Source organism: Bos mutus, chromosome 11 (assembly GCF_027580195.1).
Source record: "Bos mutus isolate GX-2022 chromosome 11, NWIPB_WYAK_1.1, whole genome shotgun sequence".
In the NCBI taxonomy this organism is placed as follows: Eukaryota; Metazoa; Chordata; class Mammalia; order Artiodactyla; family Bovidae; genus Bos; species Bos mutus.
Window position 1 is genome coordinate 95,988,170 of NC_091627.1, and position 24,831 is coordinate 96,013,000.

The 24,831-nt window shown below is 37.6% G+C and overlaps 1 protein-coding gene across 1 annotated transcript; it reads right to left on the minus strand.

Moving 5' to 3' along the window:
* Window positions 1-1,116: 1,116 nt before the first annotated feature.
* Window positions 1,117-23,894, minus strand: MOB1A (MOB kinase activator 1A). The gene is made up of 6 exons (XM_005897646.3): window positions 23,649-23,894; window positions 20,570-20,736; window positions 10,484-10,577; window positions 8,663-8,796; window positions 4,547-4,710; window positions 1,117-3,569 (listed from the first exon to the last, which is right to left on the minus strand). Exons 1-6 carry the CDS (start codon window positions 23,660-23,662, stop codon window positions 3,492-3,494), a joined length of 651 nt encoding a protein of 216 aa, XP_005897708.1. The 5' UTR covers window positions 23,663-23,894; the 3' UTR covers window positions 1,117-3,491.
* Window positions 23,895-24,831: the final 937 nt, after the last annotated feature.

Below are 24,831 nucleotides of genomic sequence, written 5' to 3' on the forward strand. Positions count from 1 at the left end.
AAAAATACAAAATAAATTTTCATGTAAAGAACATTTAAAAATATTTTAGATAATCAAGACTAACTTAAGCAAGTTATTTTCAATGTAGACCAAACATAGAATGTTGTCCTATAATGAATCTATAGCACACTGGTAATCCATTCGGATTTACAGAATACTTGTTTGAAACAGAATCTGATGAGAGAAAACCCAAGTGAATTTCAATGCAGTTGCTTCAGTAAAATTACTGCTACCACAGATAATATCATCCCCCAAAGCCCATTACAGTCTGAAATATCAAAATCTAATGCAAAAGCACAGGAAGACTGAAGAGCTACTATTTTCCCTCTTTGCCAGAATTGTACAATAGTTTAAAACCAAGTCCTGAACCAGTTACTGAAGTGGTATTAGGAGGAAATAATGTCCCTGTTGAAGCTGCTTGGTTTGGTGTCCCAGCTAGTATTTTCAGGCCAGAATTCTACAGAAAGCAGAGACAGACTCCTACAGTCAGGCAAAGGCGACACCAGCAGCATGACTACAGCTGCTTAGAAACAAATGTCTAGGACTTACACTCTTTGGGAGTGGTTTGTTTATGCGTATGAGGTAATGATGTAATGTTCAGAAGCTTCTCCACTTCTAATGTGACCTCACTGCTCAGAGAGAGGGCCAAACAGCATTATCATGAAATCTCAAAAATATTTGAAAAATTAATATCACCATGAGGACTGCTCCTCTTGCCTCTGCTCTACTAGAAAAACTTTCCTTTTGCTGTTATCAATGTCATGATGAATACAGATGTGCATTTCTCAAGTAGGCAGCTACATGAGCTAAGGATCTACAGGTCTTAAGATGAAAGGAAATACTTTGTTAACTGGCAGCCTACTGAAAACCACTTTTTTCACAGTTTGGCAAAGAATAAAGGAGCCATTTGATTGTCAATACAAAAACTGTAGTACAAGGAAGTTTCACTATTTAAACAAAAATCTGCACATCATTGTCCAAAAGTTTTTTTTTAAAGGCCTGGAAATTAAAGCACCATAGGATTAACTGCATAATTCAGCAAGTACTAGCCAACCATGATTTTAGTCGGGTGTGAAGAGCAGTGATGAGACACTGAGAGAGGACTTCTGATTAGGAGGAGCCAGGGGAGTGAGTGTTACTCAGCGAGATAAATCAAGATCGAGAGGAGTCAAAGAAAGACTGACTCCGTCCAACTTTAATCAAAGGCTGGCCTTCCAGCCAAGCCAAGAAGGTGCTCTCTTCTCCATGTTCTCTGCCCTTTGCTCCATCTTTCCTGTTCACTCCTTGGCCTTGGATGTAAATAATGTTAACACTAATGTTTGGTTGCACTGTTAGTTAAGCCAGATTAACTGGGAATGCTTTTTTTTGGTATTGCTTTTTTTTTTTTTAAAAAGGGACATTTTGAATTACCTGAATTCTTAATTACCAACAAATTTTAAAATTTATGTCCCATTATTAAGCTGGCTCTACTATTGTTAATTTAGTTGCTTAGTTTTAGGGCTCTAAGTCATGAAGAGAGGGAGGATTTCTACCACTGAAAATAAATGAAAGAAAGTAAAAATACTTTTATTTGATGATACTTGAAATATTAGAAATGATAAAAATATAATCTTACTTGAGAAATATTTCATTCCTAGCAGACTTAATTAAAGCCAACAATGTTCAAAGTCAAGAGGCAGTAACATCCTAACATTCTAAAAACCTTCTTGTTTGGAAATGATCAACATAAACATACAGAATGCCTGATGGTTCTTTTGGATAATCTTAAAATGAGGATTATAGAATGTTCATAGAGGACTTTTTTAAATAAGGGATTTCCCCACTATTTCCCAAAACAACGATGTATGGTTTCAGCCTAAATCAGATAAAATGTTTTGTTTCCTTTAAAATTCTATATATATTTAAGAATTTACTGAAATTCAGTTATTACAAAAATGGAGTTTCTAGTCATTTTTTCTTTACAATCTGTAGAATAATAAAAATAAATAACAAAAAAACTTTCAAATTTAACCTTAACCAAAGGTATCAAGGAACATGGTGAGTACTTTGCAAAAAATCATAGCTCTGAAACAAATGTTGATGAATTTCAAGTGTTGCCAGTCTGGCAAGTCTTTAGTAATATGTGTGCCTCAATACACCTCAAACAGTCTAAATCTGAAAAATCTAATGAAAATTAGATCTTTTCTTCACTAAAGGAGATTCTTTTTACCCCAACAGAATAATTTCAAGTTTTGATACAAAAACAATTAAAACAGAATAAAATGCCAATCCATCCTTCGACTATTAACAGAATGAAGTTTTTTTTTACTTATCCCATTTTTGTCTCCTTTAAACATATACCCCCCTACCCCCAACACACACATACACACACACACAGATTAAAGAACATGTAGCACACCAAACTTTTAGCTGGGTTATAAAATGTGCATACCTTTAAGGTTTTTTATTATGGTTTTCCTTATGTTTTAACCTTACTGGGATAAAGTTCATGCATTTCTATACTACTCTTAACTAAGTCTCAAGACACAATAAAAATACATAGAAGTAGTTTCTATTTTAAGGAAAACTCAAAACAAAATAATCAAATACTCTTGAGTACTTTCTTCTATTCTATCCAAATTTCAAGGCCTCTGAAACCAAAAACATGAATGAAAATAATGGTTTTTGAGACCCCAAATTTGTTATAATTTTGTTGGAAGTCTTCCTTTTCTCAGCCAAAACCTACATATTAAAATTAATCTGAATGAAGCTTTTCAAAATAAAAATCTGCAAGACAATTAATTCTTAGATGCCTTAAAAAAATTCTTTGATACACACTAAAAATCCAGACAGGCAGTGAATAAAATCCCAAATGAAGATTAAAAAATAAAGTCATTTTAGAAATAACTCTGGTTGCTCCCATACCATGTCTTATGATGATTTAAACTGCAATTATGGATTTTGAAAAAAAAATACACGTATATAACCTATAAAAACATGAGCATACAAACTTCAAACTAAAAGGTTATCCAAAGTGACACAAACGTTTTTAATCTAATTTCAAAACGCCTCTTCTATTTGTAAAATAAAGGCAGAATAAAACCGACCTGACTGCATTATTAGGAAATTTGTTCTGGAAGCTTGTTAACAAATTTTTGGTAGAAATTTTTTATATCCATCATGCTGTTACCTGAATCAGACTTCAGTCATCTTCTTCAGTAAATGAATACGTAAACTAATAAACTACAAGTTGGTCCTCATATACTACAACCAGAAATGACTCTGTGGTAGTAACAGCAGTGATCATACAGTGCCTCAAATTCAGCATGTCCTGAACTTTTCTCTCTGAAGGTATTAGGCCAACCTACCTTTGGGACAATTTTATCAGTAGACACAGACAATTGGTGTCTTTTTATCCTGTCTTAAAGTCTGTATCACTAGTCTATAACACAAAGCAATGAGATAGCTCTAGCAGTAGATGAAGCAAGAAGGTAACTGTTCCCGAGAAAAATTTATCTGTCTTTTGATCCAAGCTTCTCAATTAATTCCTGAAGAGGTGCCAACTCACGCCTATCAATCAGATTAAACTCCTAAAAAAAGAAGAAAAACAAAATTTAAAAAAAGATCTAAAATTAAAACTCTATGTCATTCAGAGAAAGGATTCCCAACTCCAGCTTTCTGAAATCCAAAAGAATGATGAAATAATCTATGAATATTTTAAAATAGGATCATTTTTACTCCCTATTTTAAAATACAAGGGACTTAATAGATAGTGGCCTCCATACCTACATCTACATACTATCTATGACAGGCAACAATCTCTAAGAAAGACAAAAAAGAAAGCACAGTACATTCTCCTCTGTGTGGTACAGAGAATTGGATATATTATATCTACTGTAAAAGCTACTGGTTTTCCCATCAAAATATCTATAGAGAGATATATTTATATTTGCATAAAGAATTATATATTTCTAAAGTTAGGCTAAGGAGTCCCTATTCTTTGATCATTTTTTTCAAACAATGTGAATTATTTTGACTTTAAAAAGTTCTAATTCCAACTAAGGGCCCATAAGGAAATAGGCCACACCTCTGAAGGGGTGGTTCTTTGTGACATTTCTAGCTGCTAACTTCGTAAGATTCAGCCTGAAGTAGACTTTTGGAAACTTAAGATAGTAGCTAACAAGTTCTTCCAAAAGTTTCTCCTCCAGGCATAGACATCTCATGAAACGACACAACCCCAGATGTTTTTCCCATGGCATCCCTTTATTCAGCAGTGGCAATGGGACGTGAGGGTGCTGACAAGCTTCCCTGGGTGCTTGGTGCTTCATGTCATATTCCAATCAGAGACTGGGGCAGGTCTCTCCAGAGGCAAAAGGCCCCAAATGGGGGTGATGCCTTCTATTCTGTTATGTACATCAAAGAAATAAACAAGAAAAAGGGAATAAAACAGGAGAGCTGCATGCTTACCTCTATATCTATAAATAAGATACTATAAATACTTTATTAATTACCAATTCAAATACGTCCATGTCAAAGGACACACCAAATTCAATGCAATTCAACTTACCTGAACGAAGAAAATAAAGTGCTTAAAGGAGGTGTTGAGGTGGGCTTCCTCCTGAAGCTGCATTACAGAATCAAAGTGCTGGTGATAAATATGGGCATAAACCCTGAACAAACGCTTTAGGATGGTCTTTGCCACAGACATAAAGTTTTTAGGAAACGGGACACCTGTAATATATATATGTCTCAATCAGTCTTTTATCAGTAAGAGGAAAATAAATGGCAGAAAAATTTAGACAATGCCATGAACATCTCCAATACACAAATTCACAAATACAAGCTTCTATTCATATATATATTTTTCAAAAAGGCAAGGGAAAAAACCACCCAAACCTAAGTATGTGAGGTATCCTCATACCACACTTTTGCTGACTGCCTTAGAATAGCAGGCACAAGTGACAGGTTATGGAAGATGACGCTGAATCAAAGTTGAATTTTACTTGTTTAATACTGGAGAATTTCTCCCTAAAATTAATGGCAACAAGTTTGTTTGTTTCTTGTTTTTTTGGCCCTGTCATGCAGCCTGTTGGGAATCTTAGCTCCCCAGTCAGGGATCGAACTCGAATCCCCTGCATTGGAAGCGTGTTTTAACCACTGGACTGCCAGGGAACTCCCAGGAAGTTCTATTTACAGTTTAGACTATAAATAGAAAATTTTTACTTTTGGCAACTTATAACTCTAAAAAGATTTTTACACACACACACACACTCCACCAGGACTGGAAACTTTCCCAAGCAAAAGAAAAAGGCACACCTTGAGTCATTGTTATCTACTGTCTACAAATAAATATTTTATCTTCTGAGGTACTCTGAAAATCTAGTCTTCCTTCTTAGACTAGGAGTCCCCAACTTTATATTTAATTTTTTTAAGTGCTATTTCTATTTCCCTATAGTGTAAGAAGAGGAATAATACTTTCTATAAAGGGGAAGAATGGCACCTCCCTATTTTTCAGAGAAAATAAATATCTCCTCCTGAAAGAACTGGGAGAGATCATAGTCATCTCTCTCTAAGCAGTGCAGGTGGGGATCTGACTGGCTGCATTCCTGAGAATTTTGTTGACAAGATCAATGTTTCTCAGGAAACAGGCACAGAAGACAATACAATAGGCACTGAGTACAGTTAACAAACACACAAGAAGGCAACTGCTTCCCAATAACCTCCAGCAGTTGGCCTAATGACACTACGCTGCTCTTGAACATGGCCCTTTCTCTAATTTTTCAGAAAGCAAAAGTTAAAACACTTTCTCCTTCCCTGCACTCTGTATTCTTGACTTCTCAACCAGTCCTCAATAGTTTGAAATCCAGTGTATTTTGCTCTTGTAAGCTGATGTCTGTGCTCCTCCAGCCCTCATCCCCAGTCTTTGTAACAGCGCGCTTTTTCACACGTTATTCTGAGGGCTATGGACATGTTTTTCTGGACTTGGTCTTATGTTCATGTACTGAAAAGATGGATTTTTAAGTCAAATCCTTTTTCTCTCAGAATTAGCAAATGGGCACCTTGCTATTAAAAAGAATATTAATAAGCTGGATACATTAGCTTAAAAATGAGTAACAATCAAGTTTTGTCTAAAACAATAAATAATGGCATAAGTTAAGATCTGGATAATAGCTAATGAAGGGTGAAATAATTCCAGAACATTAGGATAAAATATTGAAGAACTGGGAAGCTGAAGAAAGGAGAATAATGACAAAAGTATTCTTTACCTCCATTAAGAGGGAGACTCTGATAAATATATACAAGTGATTTATTTTAATCTAAGCACTTTCCAAGCTGATTTTAACATTCAAGCACAGCCAATATACAATAAAGGATCTATGAGAAAGGAAACAAAAGGCTTTACAGAACAGAAAAATTGACCAACAGCAAACAGACCAAATACAACAACATGACATAAATTCTTCTCCTGAAAGCCTCTGATTAGATTTCAAAAAGGAATCTGCCATGTTCTGAATGTGTGTGTATGCACGCACGTGCACACACTTTGTTGCTCAGTCGTGTCCAACTCTTTGTGGCTCCGTGGATTGTAGCCCACCAGACATCTCTGTCCATGACAGAGTTTCCAGACAAGAATACTGGAGTGGACTGCCATGCCCTAATGCAGAGGATCTTCCCGACCCAGGGATCAAACCCAGGTCTCCCACACTGCAGGCTTTGTGCCTCCTTCAAAATCATATTGAAATTCTAACACCCCAGACAATGGTATTAAGAGGTGGGGCCTTCGGGGTGATAAGGCCATAAGGCCTCTGCCCCTTTGGCTAGAATTAGTGCCCTTATAGGAAGAAACAGAGATGATTTCCCTCTCTGCCATGTGAGGATACAAGAAAAAGACTGTTTTCTTACTATCTGTAAACCAGGAATAGGACCTATGACAGAAACTGACCATGCTGGCCTCTGATCTTGGACTTCTAGACTTCAGAAGTTAAGAAACACATCTTTATTGCTTATAAGACCTCCAGTCTCTGGTATTTTTGTTATAGCAACCCAAACAGACATGACAGAATCTAACAATATGTTGTTCATTAGATAGCCTATACTGAAAATGACAAGGACCAATCACATCCATGAATATCAATGCCAAAATCTTAATCAAAATATCCAGAAACAAAAAAAAAACCTCTTGCAGCGGAACATTGTAAAAAATAGAGAAAACCTTACGATCAACAGAAAATAGAAGAGCATCTGATAAAACCCTACAATCAATTTGATTTTTAAAAATTCACAAACCTCTAACCAAAAGTAAGATTTCTGCTTAATGCTGAAAGACTAGAAGCACTCACATGAAATTAAAGGATGTTTGCCTTCATCCCCTTTACTCAGCACTGTTCTGAAAGTACTAGTTACTGCAATTAGTTAAGACTACACAAGTAGTATATTTATCAGAAAAGAATAGATGAAATTACTATTACCTTAGTCTGATGTGACTATAAACTGTAAAAACCCAAGAAAACCAATCCAAAAGAAATAGTCAGAAACTGATGGTCAATTATAAAATTCATAGATACATCAACAGCTTTCCTATATACTAAACAATAACCAGTTAGAAACCAGATTATCAATAAAAACATTAAGTGCCTATGAATAAACTTAAGAAACTTGAAGGACTAAAGTAAAATACAGAATTTTTCCAAGAGGGAATAAGAAATAATTAAAAGACTGTTCTTGGATAGAAAGACTCAGTATTGTCAAGAGAACAAGAATCCCTACATTAATTTACAAACTGAATGAAATCTTAATAAAAATCTCACAGGTCTTCTTTTTACCTTGACAAAATGTTTATAAATTCTTTGGAAGAACAAACTTTCCAGAATAGCCGTGAGTATTCTGAAAAAGAAGAGCAAGGAAGAGAGACTAGCCCTACAAGATGTTCAAAGATGCATGGCTATGCTAACTAAAACAGTGTGGAATTTCTATAAGAATAAAGACATTAAAAGACTCCAAAACATATGTCAATTTGCTGTACACACACGAAAATTAGGGGATAAAAGACACATGTATTTGATAAATGGTACCGGACAAACTGACTAGCATTTATAATTGGGAAAAAATTCCTGACAGAACAAAGATTTAAAAACAAAACCACAAAAGAACTAAATAAAAGCATCAACAAATATTTTTATTATCTTTAAGTAGGAAAGTCCCTTCTGATCATTGTATTAAAATCCAATCATCATAAAGGCAAAGATTAATAGGTCAAAATAACATACATAGCCAAAAACCCCTCATAAACAAAATAAGTCAATAAGGCAACCTAAAGAAAAATACAACATGCACGACAAAGATCCAATATAGCCTTAACATAAACAAACAGAAAAAGGGTATAAACAGAAAACATACAATGATCAATAAGCCAAAAAATGCTCGATCTTTTCAATATTTTGTAAAATGAACATTATACTAGAAATTCATTTACCCATTTTAGAAAAGAAACACTGAGAGGCAACTAGTACTGACGAAGAAACACAGGCAGACACAAACATGGCTGGAAGGAGCACACGTCTATAACCTTTCTGTAGAGAAATCTGGCAGTTTTTATTGGATTTTGTTACACTAATAGAGCATTAAAAAGAACATAACACATTTATCATTTAAAAAGAATATTAGTTCTACAACATTAACTCACCAATTTTAGAAGGAAAAAGAGTTTCATCATCAAGTTGATCCTGAACCCAAGTCATCAAATAGTCAATGTATTTTGGTGCAGAACATTTGATTGGCTTTTTAATATTAGTACCATCTGCCCAATGATATTCGTATCTGGAGAGAAAAAAGTTTTAGTAATAAAGTTTTCAAATACATGTTGCAACTTATAATCATAGTAGGTTCACAGTATGTCTATGTGGTTAAGTGTGTTCATGCACACACACACACACACACAATTTTAGCAAATTAACCAAAGTTCTACTGAAGATTACTTGGGAGTTCCCTGCAGAAAGACAGCTGACCCTTAAACAACATGGGTTTGAACCACAGAGGTCCACTTATACACAGATATTTTTCAACAGTAAATGCTACGACCCACAGTTGGTTGCATCCATAGATGCAGAGGGACCATGCATATGGAGGGCCGACTCAACTTACACAATATTCTGAAATATAATGGAAAAGAAAAAGACAGTATGGCAGCTGGCTGTGCCAGAATTTGTTTTACAACACAGCCCTGAGAAAGGCCAAGGAACTGAGTTCCTGTCAGTTAGACAGAGGGTGCTGAGGAGTGGGTAAGGTGCTGGTGGATCCTCCATATTCTGAGCTTGTTGGCCATTATGTAATTATCAATAGAGCCAAGATTACAAAACCCTGTTTTTTTGAGAGGGTTCTAAAGAATAAATCTTAGGCATGCATTTTTTTCTACCTCACTTTTGCTAAGCTAGAATGATAAATAAAACTTCACTTTATGAATCATTTAAGCCAAAGATAGGAAATTTGAGGGCTAAAACAATACTTCACAAAACAAAAAGCATCTCTCCTAAAATAATGTAATAATCACAGAACTCAAATTCACTGGGGACCTTTTTCACCTTTACATAAAAATGATAGCAAATTCAGAAAGGACTATTTTTTCCCAAGAGGTAAATCTCTTAATACCATCTGTCATCACATAAAAGCAATCAATTGCTATAGGAAAAAAGACTGGAAGGATACTAAAACATTAATTCTATAACATCTTAATCTTGTGGGTGATAAAGGGTTCTACCTCTTTGTCAATATTTCTAGAAATTTATTAGTCAGGAAATTTTAATCTAGCATCTTTAAGCCAAGTAACTAAAGCAGCACAATTTGGAAGTAATTAAATAAACACAAGGAAAAAAATCAAATATTAAAGGTCAACTAAAAATTCTAAGAAATTAATTTAAAAAACAAAACCATAAATTTAACAAAATTGAAAAAATAACTTTTGCAAAAGCAAGATAAACCTAAATTTCTTTACTTCCGATCCTACTGAATATTCATACTTGCTGCTGCTAAGTTACTTCAGTCGTGTCCGACTCTGTGCAACCCCATAGATGGCAGCCCACCAGGCTCCCCCGTCCCTGGGATTCTCCAGGCAAGAACACTGGAGTGGGTTGCCATTTCCTTCTCCACTGCATGAAAGTGAAAAGTGAAAGTGAAGTCGCTCAGTCGTGTCCAACTCTTAGCGACCCGACCCCATGGACTGCAGCCCACCAGGCTCCTCCGTCCATGGGATTTTCCAGGCAAAAGTACTGGAGTGGGATGACATTGCCTTCTCCGGAACATTCATACTTACTACAATGCAATTATAAAAAATCAAAACACTGGGAAACACATATCCAAGTATTTAATAACTAAAAGGTTAAAGGTAAGCTTTTGTTTTCACAAGCAAACAGGCAAGAAAAACAACAAGTCTATACTATTTAATTTATATCAATTGGTGATTAGCTTTATTTAGTAATTCAAATACCTATATAATAGCCAGTTTAAGTACCTTGGACCTGCAGACATGACTGGACAGCTTGCTTCAGTGCAGAATTCTGTGATAGTTCCATATAACATGTTGATCTGGTTGAAGAAATCCACAGCTGGAAAATTAATAGCAGAATTGTGTTAAAATGTCCATGTAAATACAATAAAACATCAGATCTTTCAACTGCAGGATTCAGTCAAGAATCCTCAGGAGATTCAACAATCCAGGGGCACTATAAATTCTTTTTTTAATTGTCACACCTAAAGTAAACAAAAAAAAAATGTTTATTTATGTGGCCGTGCCAGGTCTTAGTTGTAGCATGTGGAATCTTCAGTTGCAGCATGTGGGATCTCCCCAGCACTGGGAGCTCAGAGTCTTAGCTACTGAAATCACCAGGGAACTCCCTTAAGTAAACTTTTAATATACACTTATTTTTAATATACTAAGCTTTTAAACAGCCTGTAAGCAGGAAAATACTAGAGATATTAATAACTTAATGGCAACTGAGCTTCCAGTTCAAGATGGCAGAGTAGAAGAACGTGCACTTAGATTTCCTCCTGCAAGAGCACCAAAACTGCAACTAGTTACGGAACCACCATAGACAGGAGGATGCTGGAACCTACCAAAAGATAGCCCATGTCCAAAGACAAAGAAGCTGCAGTGAGATGGTAGGAGAGGCACAATCATGATAAAATCAAATGCCACAGCCACTGGGTGGGTGACCTACAAAAGTTCTCCCACTGTTGTGAAGATTCTGAACCCCACATCAGGCTTCCCAACCTGGGGATCCGACAAAGGGGCTGGGAATCCCCAGGGAATCTGACCTTTGAGGCCAGCAGGATTTGATTACAAGACTTCCACAGGACTGGGAGAAACAGAGACTCCAGTCTTGGAGGGCACAAACAAAACCTTGTGTGCACCAGACTCAGAGGAAAGGAGCAGTGACCCCACAGGAGACTGAACGAAAACTAACTGCTGGTGTTGGGGGGTCTCTTGAGGAGGCATAGGTCAACAGGGGCTCACTACAGCGTCCGTGGCACTGGAAGGTCCCCTTGGCGTAAACCCTCTAGAAATCACCACTAAACCCTACCATAAAGCCTATAAAACCCAGGGCTGGGTCGCCTCAAGCCAAAAAGCTTCCAAGGAGGGAGGACAACCCTTCCGATCAGCAGATAATTGAACTAAAGCTTTACTGAGCAAGGCCCTGCCCACCAGAGCAAGACCCACTTTTTCCCACTACCAGTCCCTTCCATCAGGAAGCTTACACAAGCCTCTTAGCCTCTTCCATCAGAGGGCAGAGAGAAGACGCAAGAAGAATCACAGTCCCCCAGCAACTAAAACAAAAACCGTATTACAGGAAGTTAATTAGCATGAAAAAGCAGAAATTTCTGTCCTAGATGAAGGGACAAGATAAAACCCCAGAAAAACAACTAAATGAAGACAGGATACCTTCCAGAAAAAGAATTCATAGTGATAGTCAAGATGATTCAGGATCTCAGAAAAACAATGGAGACAAAGATTGAGAAGATGCAAGAAATGTTTATCAAAGACCTAGAAGAACTAAAGAACAAACAGAGATGAATAATACATCAGAAGGAATCAATAGCAGAATAACTGAGGCAGAAGAATGGACAAATGATCTGGAGGACAGAATGCTGGAAATTACTGCTGCAGAACAGAATATAGAAAAAAGAAGGAAAAGAAATTAAGATAGCCTAAGAGACCTCTGGGACATCATTAAATGCACCAATAATCAGATTATAGGGGTCCCAGAAGAAGAGAGAGAAAGAAACTGAGAAAATATTTGAAGAGACAATAGCTGAAAACTTCCCTAATGTGGGAAAGGAAGTAGTCAACCAAGTCCAGGAAAACAGAGAGTCTCGGGCAGGATAAACCGAAAGAGGAACACACCAAGACACACATAATCAAACTGACAAAAACTAAGGACAGAGATAAGACATTAAAAGCAAGAAGGGAAAAACAACAAATAACATACAAAGGAACTACCATCAGACTATCAAGTTGATTTCTCAACAGACACTCTGTGCAAGAGGGGAATAGCAAGATATATTTAAAGTGATGAAAAACCTACAACCAAGAAGAACCTACAACCAAGAATACTCTACCCAGCAAGACTCTCCTTCAGATTTCATGGAGAAATCAAAAGCTTTCCAGATAAGCAAAAGTTAAGAGAATTCAGCACCACTAAACCAGCTTTACAACAAATGCTAAAGGAACATTTCTAGGCAGGCAACAAGAGAAGGAAAAGACCAACCTACAGAAAATAAACCCAAAACAATTAAGAAAATGGTAACAGGATACACAATCAATAATTATCTTAAATGTAAATGGATTAAATGCACCAACAAAAAGACAGACTGACTGGGTGGATGAAAACATGTGCAGGTATGCACTTCCATTTACCACATCACTCTGCCTGACCCCTCAAATTGTATGTAATTATGTTCTTAGGTTAATCATGTCCCCATTATGGCTTACAATTGTAATTATCTTTTTTGTCTGGCTGTGAAAATTGATAAATATCTCCCACTACTATGATTATGTAACTATCTCTCATTTAATACCACTGTATCATGATTGGTCAAAAGAAAAATAACAGAATTCTGTATTACCAAAATTACCATTTAATAGGAAAACCTGTAATCACTTCTTAAAATCTGGACACATTATCAGAATTAATTTGGAATTTTTTGAAAAATACAAATACATAGGAATAGATTTTTTTTGTGCCAGAGTTCCAGATATGTTTCTAACGAGCAACCATGTTTAAAAACAACTGGACCATATGAGGAAATTTTACTTTTATCGCGTTTGTTTCACTTTTTCTATTTCTTATTCAGTGCTCCCGTTTCCTTTTTTTTTTTTAATTTTTCTTTCTCAAGCCTTTATCAAACCTAGTAGAAAACTCTGTATTCATATATATAATGTGCATAACATATAAATTTTAGAAAACTTCTGAATTTTTGCCTAACTAAAAAATTTAGTCTGTTTGCCTTGGTTTAGTTTGATTCTACTTGTTTGACTCAGCATGAATAGAATGCTAGATTTCTAATTTAAAAAAAAAAAAAGATATGCAACAAGCAACAAAGGTTTACTGTATATATAGCACAGGGATTATTGACTGTTACAAGATACAGTCAATATCTTGTTATAATCTATAATGGAAAACAATTTCAAAATTAATATGTGTATATATATAACTGAATCACAAAACGAATTCTACTCTTTGAAATTTAGTAACGTTTATCTTTTTGCCAGTTTTTCTAAACGCCCTATGAACATCAAGTAACAATGTATGAGATACAAAATTTTAAATACATTTGTTTAGAATATAAGATTGTTATTGTTCAGTGGCTAAGTCATGTCCAACTCTGTGACTCCATGAACTACAGCACACCAGGGTTCTCTGTCCATCACTAACTCCCTGAGTTTGCTCAAACTCATGTCCATTGAGTCAATGATACCATCCAACCATTTCATCCTCTGCTGCCCCCTTCTCCTCCTGCTCTCCATTTTTCTCAGCATCAGGGTCTTTTCCAATGAGTCAGCTCTTTGCATCAGGTGGCCCAAGTATTGGACCTTCAGCTTCAGCATTCATCCTTGCAACAAATATTCAGGGTAGACTTCTTTTAGGATTCACTGACTTGATCTCCTTGATGTAAGGGACTCAAGAGTCTTCTCAAGCATCACAGTTCAAAAGCATCAATTCTTTGGCGATCGGTCTTCTTTATGGTCCAACTCTCACATCCATACATGACTACTAGAAAAACCATAGCTTTGACTGTATGGACCTTTGTCAGCAAAGTGTTGTCTCTGCTTTTTAAAACACTGTCTAGTACTGACATAGCTATTCTTCCAAGGAGCAAACATCTTTTAATTTCATGGCTGCAGTCACTATCTGCAGTAATTTTGGAGTCGAAGAAAATGAAATCTGACACTGTTCCCACATTTTCCCCATCTATTTGCCATGAAGTGATAGGATCGGATGCCATGATCTTAAAGTTTTTTGAATGTTAAGTTAAAAGCCAGCTTTTTCACTCTCCTCTTTCACCTTCATCAAGAGTCTCTTCAGTTCCTCTTCACTTTCTAACATTAATGTGGTTATCATCTGCATATCTGAGGTCGTTTCTCCCAGCTATTGCTGCTATTTCTCCCAGCAATCTTGATTCCAGTCCAATGTTCCATGTCTAACTCTTACCGTTGCTTCTTCTTTTTTAAAAAAATAATTTTATTTAATTATTATTTTTGGCTGTTCTGAGTTTTTGTTGTTGTGTGAGGGCTTTCTCTAGTTGCAGAGAGTGGGGGCTACCCTGTTGTGGTGCCCAGGCTTCTCACTACAGTGACTTCTCTTGTTGCTGAGCACAAGCTCTAGGGTGGGTGGGCTTCAGCAGCTGTGGCACGTGGACTCAGCAGTTGCCGCTCACAGACTCTAGAGCACAGGCTCAGTGGTTGTAGTGCACGGGTCCATGGCATGTGGGATCTTCCCAAACCGGGGATCAAAACAGTGTCCGCTGAATTGCAGGCAGATTCTTAACCACTGGACCACCAAGGAAGTCCCTTACTGTTGCTTCTTGTTCTGCATACACGTTTTGCAGGAGGCAAGTAAGGTAGTCTGGTATTCCCATCTCTTTAAAAATATTCCAGTTTGTTGTCGTCGACCCATACAAAGGCTTTAGCATAGTCAATGAAGCAGAAGTAGACGTTTGTTTGGAATTCCCTTGCTTTTTCTATGATCCAGGGTATGTTGACAATTTATCTCTCGTTCCTCTGCCTTTTCTAAACCCAGCTTGTACCTCTGGAAGTTCTCAGTTCATGTACTGCTGAAGCCTAGCTTGAAGGATTTTGCTGGCATGTGAAATGTATGCAATTGTACAGTAATCTGAACATGCTTTGGCACTGCTTTTCTTTGGGATTGGAATGAAAACTGACTTTTTCCAGTCCTGTGGCCACCGCTGAGTTTTCCAAATTTGCTGGCATATTGAGCGTAGCACTTTAACAGCATCATCTTCTAGGATTTGAAATAGCTCAGCTGAAATTCCAACACCTCTACTAGCTTTGTTCATAATAATGCTTCCTAAGACCCACTTGACTTCACACTCCAGGATGAATGGGTCTAGTGAGTGACCATATCATCGTGGTTAACTGGGTTATTAAGAGCTTTTTTATACAGTTCTTTTGTGTATTCTTGCCACCTTTTCTGCTTCTGTTAGGTCCTTGAAATTTTTGTCCTTTATTGTGCCTATCTTTGTATGAAATGTTCAAATTAATATAAATAAAATCTACTATATTTAAATTATTAATGGCATTATTCAAGATGCTCCTATTCTTAATTTTTTCTGGACTTGATAAAATATTCTCAGAGAAATGTTAATCTGTCTCAATGGCACCCCACTCCAGTACTCTTGCCTGGAAAATCCCATGGACGTAGGAGCCTGGAAGGCTGCAGTCCATGGGGTCGCTGAGGGTTGGACACAACTGAGTGACTTCCCTTTCACTTTTCACCTTCATGCATTGGAGAAGGAAATGGCAACCCATTCCAGTGTTCTTGCCTGGAGAATCCCAGGGACGGGGGAGCCTGGTGGGCTGCCGTCTATGGGGTCGCACAGAGTCGGACACGACTGAAATGACTTAGTAGTAGTAGTATGATTATATATTTTTTTATTTTCCCTTATATATCTTCTGATTTTTGTTTTATGTATCTTTGTTGTTTGGTGTCTAATGGTTAATGATGTGTATCTTCTTTGTGAATTGTACCTTTTATCATTAAAAATGCTCATCTTTGTTTTATTTAAAAATAAATGAAAAAAAAAAAACAACCCAAAAATTCTAACTTAAAGGTAATTATTGTATTAGAATATACAATTTGATGATATCCAAGCAAATGAAAATCCATACCTTATTAGTCTCGACTAGACCATTTGTGTTAGGAAAGAGAAGAAAAGTATTGTGAATATACTGTGAGGGAGGTGTTTCAGCTGTATCAGGCATTTAAAAAATCTAATTTATCATAAAAAATTGAGACCCAGTGCATATTGAGGACATAAAAAATACATGAGATAAAGTCCCTTGTCCTAGAGTCTCTAGCTAACAAAAAGGACAAAATCAAGAGTGGGATAATACAACATAAGGGAGTGTCCAAAGGCCAACAAAAAGCGCTAGAAGAATTCAGAGGAAAGGTAACATCTTGGGAAGCTGACAGTCAAGGATACCTCCTTAAAGAGCTTCAGCTAGAACCGGAAGAAGATAGAAGAGGAAGGGGGTAAGAAACTCAGGCGTAACTGACTGAAACATACTGCTTTGCGCAGAGAGAACCACAAAGCCTTGGAAAGATTTGTTAAAATGTCTCAGTTCCCTGTCTAAAAGACTACCTAAATGCAACTAGGGCTTTTCCAAGTTTCTTAAAAAACAAATGAATAACAAAGCTCCACCGTGTTAAAAGGAATTTTATACAAAACCCCCTCACTTATAAATTTTCCTCTTAAATTAGTCATGTTTTCTAAGAAAGTAATACACTGAATACTCTTTCAAAACAAAGAATGCGCCTAGATGGTGTGCTGGTTCTATTGGCCTGCTCAAAATATGGTCCAGAGATTCCCTGTTTCATAGGGGAAACTGTGAGGTCAGAAACATCTTAATTGCTCTGAATTCTCACTCTCTTAGGAGGCATGTTGGAGCTGTCCAGAGGCTCCACGGTGTGACACCACACAGACTGAATACAGAAGCAAGTACGAGAATCCAGCCATCAGACATTAAATAAGATTTGCAACCAATGCCATACTTCTCACCAACATTATTTTGGAAAATAGCTATTTTTATAAAAATACGTTTATGTTAACATGTAATGGGTTTACTATTGCTATTTTCAGATGAATTAAAAAATATTTTTAATTGCTCAGTTTTAATTTCTAACACAGGATCATTAAACACAACTCACATAATTAAAAACTCTTTGGGTTCTCAATAATTTTTAAGAGAATAAAAGGACCCTGGAACCAAAAGGTTGAGACTAGCTGATTAGAGCAGTAAGTCTCAAAGAAAAATCTAAGGCTGAAGAAGGCCAACAGATTCCTTCAGAATGAAAGATGATACACAAATAGCCAACAGACACATGAAAAGATGTTCACCACTGGGGCTTCCCTGCTGGTACAGTGGTTATGAATCTGCCTTGCAATGCAGGGGACACTGGTTCTATCCCTGATCTGGGAAGACCCCACATGCCTTAACTATAAGCCTATGTGCCACAACTACTGAAGCTTGTGTGCCACAGAGCCAGTGCTGGGCAATAAGAGAAGCCACTGCAGTAAGCAGCCGGTGCAACTACAAAGCAGCCCCCATGCTCCACACACAGTGCAGAAAGCCCACACACAGTAATACAGACCCAGCGCAGCCAAAAACAAAGAAATAAAGATGAGAAACAACAACAAACAAGGTGTTCAACATCACTGATTATTAAAGAAACACAAATCAAAACTACAATGAGGTACCACCTCACACCAGTCAGAATGGCCATCATTAAAAAGTGGACAAATAACAAATGCTGGAAAGGATGTGGAGAAAAGAGAACACTCCTACAATGTTGGTGGGGATATAAGTTGGTACAGCCACTGTGAAAAACATTATGGATGTTCCTCAGAAAACTAAAAATAGAATTACCATATTATCTAGCAATTCCACTCCTAGGCATATATCCAGACAAAGCTATAGCTCAAAAAGATACATGCATTCCTATGTTCATAGTACACTTCACAATAGCCAAGACGTGGAAACAACCTAAAAGTCCAAAGACAGATGAATGCATAAAGAAGATGTGGCACATATACACAATGGGATATTACTCAGCCATAAAAAAGAACAGAATATGGCACTTCCCTGCTGGTCCTGTGGTTAAGACTAGGTGCTCCCAATGCAGGGGGCATGGGTTCAATCCCTGGTTGGGGAACGAAAATGCTGCATGCTGGCTCCCCCTCCTGGCAAAAAAAAGAACGAAATAATCCCATTTGCTGCAAAATGGATGGACCTAGAGATTATCATACTAAGTGAAGTAACTAAGCTTCTTATATACAGAACAGATAAACAACAGGTCCTACTAACAGTAGGGAGAATTAATATCCTATGATAAACAATACTGAAAAATATAAAAAACACAGACATAACTGAATACATGTATATATAACAATCACTGTGCTGTACAGCAGTAATTAACACAACACTGTAAATCAACTATCCGTCAAGTAAAAAATCTAAAAAAGAATAAGATAATTTGAATAAGATTACAAAAAAGGGGTCTTTTCTGAATAGATAATACTTAACGTAGTTCACATAACAAAAGAGAGAGAAAAATATAGAGAGAAAAAAGTCTAGGGACTTCCCTGGTGGTCCAGGGGTTAAGAATTCACCTTTCAATGCAGGGGATGCAGGTTCAATCCCTGGTCAGGGAAATAAGATCACTCATGCCACTGGGCAACTCCTGAGCCCGTGAGTTCAGAGCCCATGCTCCAAAACTAAAGAGAAGCTCGCATGAGCGGCAAGGAGACATCCTGCACGCCACAACTAAGACCCAACGCACCCAAATGAATAAATACTTTTTTAAAAAGATCAAATGCCAACCATTCCAACGTCCCCCTCCTAATTTTTTCTGTCTCTTGCCCCATAAGTTTCCTTATCCCATCTAACACAAAAGAAAACACATTATATACTTTTGCACCTTGTTTTTTTTCCCTTAGTAATATGAATAACATTTTTTAATGAGTTGAGGAAAATAAAATTTTTCTTAATGTGGCTACTGGAAATTTTTAAATTATATTTATAACTTACAATATATTCCTATTAGACCACACTATCAAGGCAATGATTATCAACGCAGAAGCATCTACACTGTTGGAAGTATGTACCACCACCTGAGATGCAGTCTTAAAATCAAACCTGAATTTGACCAAAGCTCCAAATCTGTACTAACATGGTAGCCACTAGACACACAGGACAATTTACATTAAAATGAAGTGCAATTTACATTAAAATGAAGTGCAATTTAAAATTCACTTTCAGTCCCAGTAGCCACATTTTAAGTGCTAAATGGCCATAGTGAAGATACATTTTCATTATCACAGAAATATGTCTGGGATTTCCTTCAAAATAATCAGAAACAGCACAACTGGCCATGAATTGATAATTGCTGAAGCTGGATAACAGATACCTGGGAATTCATTCTACTAGTTTCTCTATGTCTGTATGTCTGAAAATTTCCATTAAAAAGTTCTAAAGATTCCTGGAACAACAGAAATTCCTAATAGACTTAAACCCTATCATCCAGAACTGATCTCATCTCAAAAATGATGGGCTCCAAAATGATGCTCCAGTCTCAGCATACCCTCCCATGTCATGCCCTTACTTTCCTGAACTCAGAGTGACTTTCAGCTCATGGATCACTCTGCTTTCTCCCAGGCTCTCAATTTCCTTCTGACTACTCTAAAGTCACAATAATGAAGTGACTGACCAAAGCAAGTATGCTTGACTTTTCTGTATACATAGGCAAATGAAAGGTGCTGGCAGTTGGCGCACAACTGTGAAGATGGATCCCTACAAAGTCATGTCCATCACAGGTATGATCTTTGTGTTTTATCAATTTCTCATTTGCCCTTACTCAGCAATTCAGACCATTCTCAGAGATTACCCCAAAGCACTCTTCGTTTCTCCCTCAGGTCTCTCTACTCAACCACACAACTACACCCTGAAGAGAAAACACTTTGGATGTATTTGCACTTACATGTTTCTTCACAGATAATGTTTTATTATGATACTTACACTCAAAAGGGCTTCCTTGGTGGCTCAGATGGTAAAGAATCTGCCTGCAATGTGGGAGACCTGGGTTCAAGCCCTGGGTTGGAAAGATCCCCTGGAGAAGGGAATGGTTACCCATGCCAGTATTCTGGCCTGGAGAATTCCATGGACTCTACAGTCCATGGAGTCGCAAAGAGTCGGACATGACTGAGTGACTTTCATTCACATGCATAAAAGAAAATTCATTAACACAAAGATTTTAGCAAAATCTTATCAACTAGTAATGTTGAAAGTTATTAAAAAACTTACTGTTAACAGCAATCCATTCATTGAGGTCCTCTCCCTCTGGCAACATAACAGCTTGTCTCAAATTCCCACTTCCTAGAGTTGCTTCTGCATGTTTTAAGAGTTCATACTGATGAGATCCTTCAGGGATATTCTTCTTTGGTTTGAATGTTTTAGAAGAGCGGCTACTACTGTTAGGTTAAAAGTAAGAGTATATAAATTTTTAGGACCGGACATAGAATGAAAATTTTAGGCATATAAATTGTTTTGAAATTAAAAAACATTTCCTGAAAAGTGTGACAATGTGGGGGTAGGGGACACACAATAAAGATTTAAAATTTTAAAAAAGTTTCCCCTACACAGAAACAGGAATAGCAGCACAATTTCACAAAGAGGGCAATTTTACTAAGCTGCACAAAGCAGTCTGGTATAATAGAAAGGGCAACCTAACCAAAAGAAGAAAAAACGTGGATTCTAGTTCTTGATCTGCCACTAACTCTGTGATGACTCGAGAAACCTAACCTCCTTTTGGCCTGTTTTCATCTACAGAAAGCAGTGCTGTGAGAGTGGTAGTTCTAAGGCTCTTATAGCTTAAAAATCCAGTTTTCTGTATCAAAATACTTGTGGTGCCATCAAAGCAAACTACAGAAGAATCACTAACATTTGGAATTTATGGCAGGGAAAATAAACAACTGGTTTTGGAGAAGGAAAGTAAGCTTTTATTCCTATCTCACACCATTCATAAGGTCTTCCTAATATGACACAAAGCTTGTAAAAAAATGGACAGATTTCTAACTATAACAATTAAAACTTCATTAATTCAGAAAAAAAAAGTACTTGTAATACATATTACAAAGTGTGAACTACATAATAAAGAGCTTTTATAATTGGTTAAGAAAAAGGCTTTAGAAAAATGGGCTAAAGAGATGATTATATAATTCAGAAAGAAAAACAGTGACAAATGAACAGATGTGAAATGCTCCTCAATCTGTCCCTTCTGTTTCTAGGTATCTGTCCTTGATATGAATAAGGATGTGTTTTCCAAGATTGTTTTTAATAGTGAAAAACCTGGAAACAATCCTAAAGCTTACTAGCAGTGAAATGAGTATGACACATCTATATCATGGAATACCATATGGCAATTAAGAAGAACAAGACAGAGTACATGAATTCACATAGACAGATTTCAATACATGGCCACACATATTACAATATGAAATGTACGGCAGAAGTCTATTTTGTAAATGCACAGAAAATGTCACCCATCAAATTGATACTGGTGATTACTTCCAGGAAGGGAAGGAAATAAGACTGAGGACTTTCACTTTACCTGAGTAATCCGAATTTTAAATAAGACTGATTGTTAAGTAAAAAGGAGTTATGAAAACAATAAAAATCTAACATGGAAAGCTTGTGTTTAACATAATAAAGAGCCAAATTTAATAGGGAAGTATTACATTAGAGGGAATGGCCCTTTACAATAAAAACAAGCTGTGAATGACAGGAAGCTAAATACGGAAAACTAGCAAGAAAAGATGTCTCAAGGTTCTGTACTATCTTCATGTAAATGAAGACGTCTGTGCTTCAAATGGCACCATCAAGACAGTGAAAAGAATCTACAAAATAGGAGAAAATTTTGTAAAACGCATATGTGATTAAGGGACTTATATCCAGGATAAAGAATTTTTACAACTTAAAATCAAAGACAAGCCAATTTAAAAAATGGTCAAAGTGTGTGAATAGATATTACTTCAAAGAATATACACAAATTGTCAATAAGCACACAAAAAGGTGCTCAACATCATTAATTAAGGAAAAACAAATTAAAATCACAATGAGATACCACTTCACATCCACTTAGGATGTGCTATAATCAAAAATTCAATTAACAAGCGCTAGAGAGGCTGTGGGGAAATTTCCAAGAGAATTAACACATACATCCAAAACAAAAATCTATACACAAGTTTATAGCATAATTATTCATAATAGCCAAAAAGCGTAAAGTCAATTGTCTATCAACAAAACAAAGTTTAAACGAAATAAACAGAGCCATATTTAGGTCCAAAAAACAAATAAGAACTGTGCATCCACAAACAAACCACTAACTAAACATCAACATAAGAAAAAGACTGGTTATGGGGGGGATTGTTCTGGTAATAAGGAAACTTTCAATTAAAATATAAATCAAATAGATTTTGATACAGTAATCTCACTTTGAAGGCTATTCGCTTAAAAAATCATCCAAAGGAGGGGAAAAGCGACTGTTAGTCAAAGCTTTGTAATCCTATTTTACAACAGCAAAATACTAGAAAAGAATCCAAATTTCTCACAATAAGAAACGGAGTGAACTCTGGTTATGATACACTTAGATGTCAAGTATGTGGGTGATGCCCATAACTAAAAATGGATTCGCTCATACAATACATATTTAAGCAGCACACTAGGTAGAGAGGGCCACTCGAGGAAAAAAATGTGTTACAGCAATGCTTCCCAAACGTTAATGTGCTTAAGAATCATCAGAGAATTTACAAAGTTTTCCCACTTGAAGGCTCATTTGGGTCCAACAGCCATCTCTAAAACAGGATTCTACTGAGTTAAAAAGATGTTAGTTAATTACACAAATTCACAAAATGGGCTGAATCAGAACTGTTTGTAAAGGCCGCAGCTTAACTTTACAGACACTCCCACATTTTCCAGGGGCGGCATTTTTCCGCGGGGGTAATTTAATCCTGACGATAATAAAGCTGGCGTACGGTGGAATAAAAAGCTTAGTCAGCATGCATCGTTACTAAAAGACTGGGGACTTGAGAGAAATTGGGAGCCCCGGATCGTCTCTCTGCCCTCAGGCGCACTCGGGCGTAAAAGTTTCGAGGCGCTACCGGCCTCGGGGCCTTTCTATACCCCAATCTTCTCGCTCCGCTTCCTTTGCCTCGACCTTCATCTCCGTCGGCTTCTGCCCACATCCTAGACTCCCCCAAGACTCCGAGCGCTAGCAGAGCAAGCACCTGGCACCCCTACCCCGGCCCGGGGGTCTGCCCTCGCCTCAGGCGCCCCATCGCCCCTTCTGGCCCTCACCCAGCCCCGGAGCCCCGGCCACACTCACAAGAGGAAGCTCATCTTCTGTCCTCTGAGGGGAGGGGCCGCTGGCCCCCGCCGCGTTCAGGACTCGGAGTCCGCGCGGAACCGGGAAGGAGCGGAAGGTCCGAAGCCGGCGGACAGCCGAAGCCGGCGCCGCCACAGCTCCAAGCCCGGGTGGAACCGAAGCAGAGCCGGTGCAAGCGGGTGTGAGCAACTGAACCCGCCTAGTACTCCTCCCCCACCTTCCAGACCCAAAATGCGGAACCAGCAAAATCTCGCGATCTAAGGCTTCGTTCGGCACCGCCCCCCATCCCTAGAGCGTATCTACAAACCCCTTTTTGCACCGCCCGCTCCTTCACCTCAGCCAATCAGGGGCCTCTAAGGTCGGGTTTCCGCTCCGGAAGTCTTGGTGGGTTCATGGTCCTTGGCCTGGAAGAATGGCTGACCTTGCGCTTGGTTCTGATTGTCGCTGCTGTGTGCCTCCTGCCTCCCTAGGTGGCAAGGGTCCTTTGTGAGCGCAGAAACCTTAGTTTTTTGTTTTTGTTTTTTTCCATTGTGGTGTGAAGTTTGTGGAATCTTAGTTCTTTGACTGGGGATGGAACCTGGGCCCATGGCATAGAAAGCCTTGAGTCTTAATTTCCTAAAACAAATGTTTTAAATTTTAATTTGATTTTTAAGTTGAGATTTAAAATTTACTCTTTATTTATTTTTGAATAATTGAATTTATTTTATTATTTTTTGGCTGTGTTGCATCTTCGTTGCTGAGCACCAGTTTTCTCTCGTTGAGACAAGCAGGGCCTACTCTCTAGCTGTGGTTCACAGGCTTCTCACTGCGGTGGGTTTTCTTGTTGTGGAGGGAGCATAGCCTCTGGGGCATACCAGCTCCAGTAGTTGCAGCACCTGGGCTCAGTGGTTGTGGTTGATGGGCTCTAGAACACAGCGAAATAGTTGTGGCACACAGGCTTGGTTGCTTCTCAGCATATGGGAATCTTCCTGGGTCAGGGTCAGAGATGGAACCTGTGTCTCCTGCATTGGCAGGTGGAGTCTTTACCACTGAGCCACCAGGGAAGCCCCAAATTCACCCTTCCAAAAAGTACGCTTTTGTGTTTTTTATCACAGAGTATTCAGAGTCCTTCAATCCCTATCTGGTTCCAGGTTTTTTTTTCCCCAATACCTCCCCCACAAAACAGGTACCCATTAGCAGTTGC

Bases quoted from the DNA above. Each gene is read 5' to 3' on its own strand.
- MOB1A (XM_005897646.3), bottom strand. The intron at 10,578-20,569 runs GTAAGTTTTTTA...TTAATTTTCCAG, and splicing joins TGAATGGATTGCTGTTAACA to CTGTGGATTTCTTCAACCAG. The intron at 4,711-8,662 runs GTGAGTTAATGT...TATATATTACAG, and splicing joins TCTTTTTCCTTCTAAAATTG to GTGTCCCGTTTCCTAAAAAC.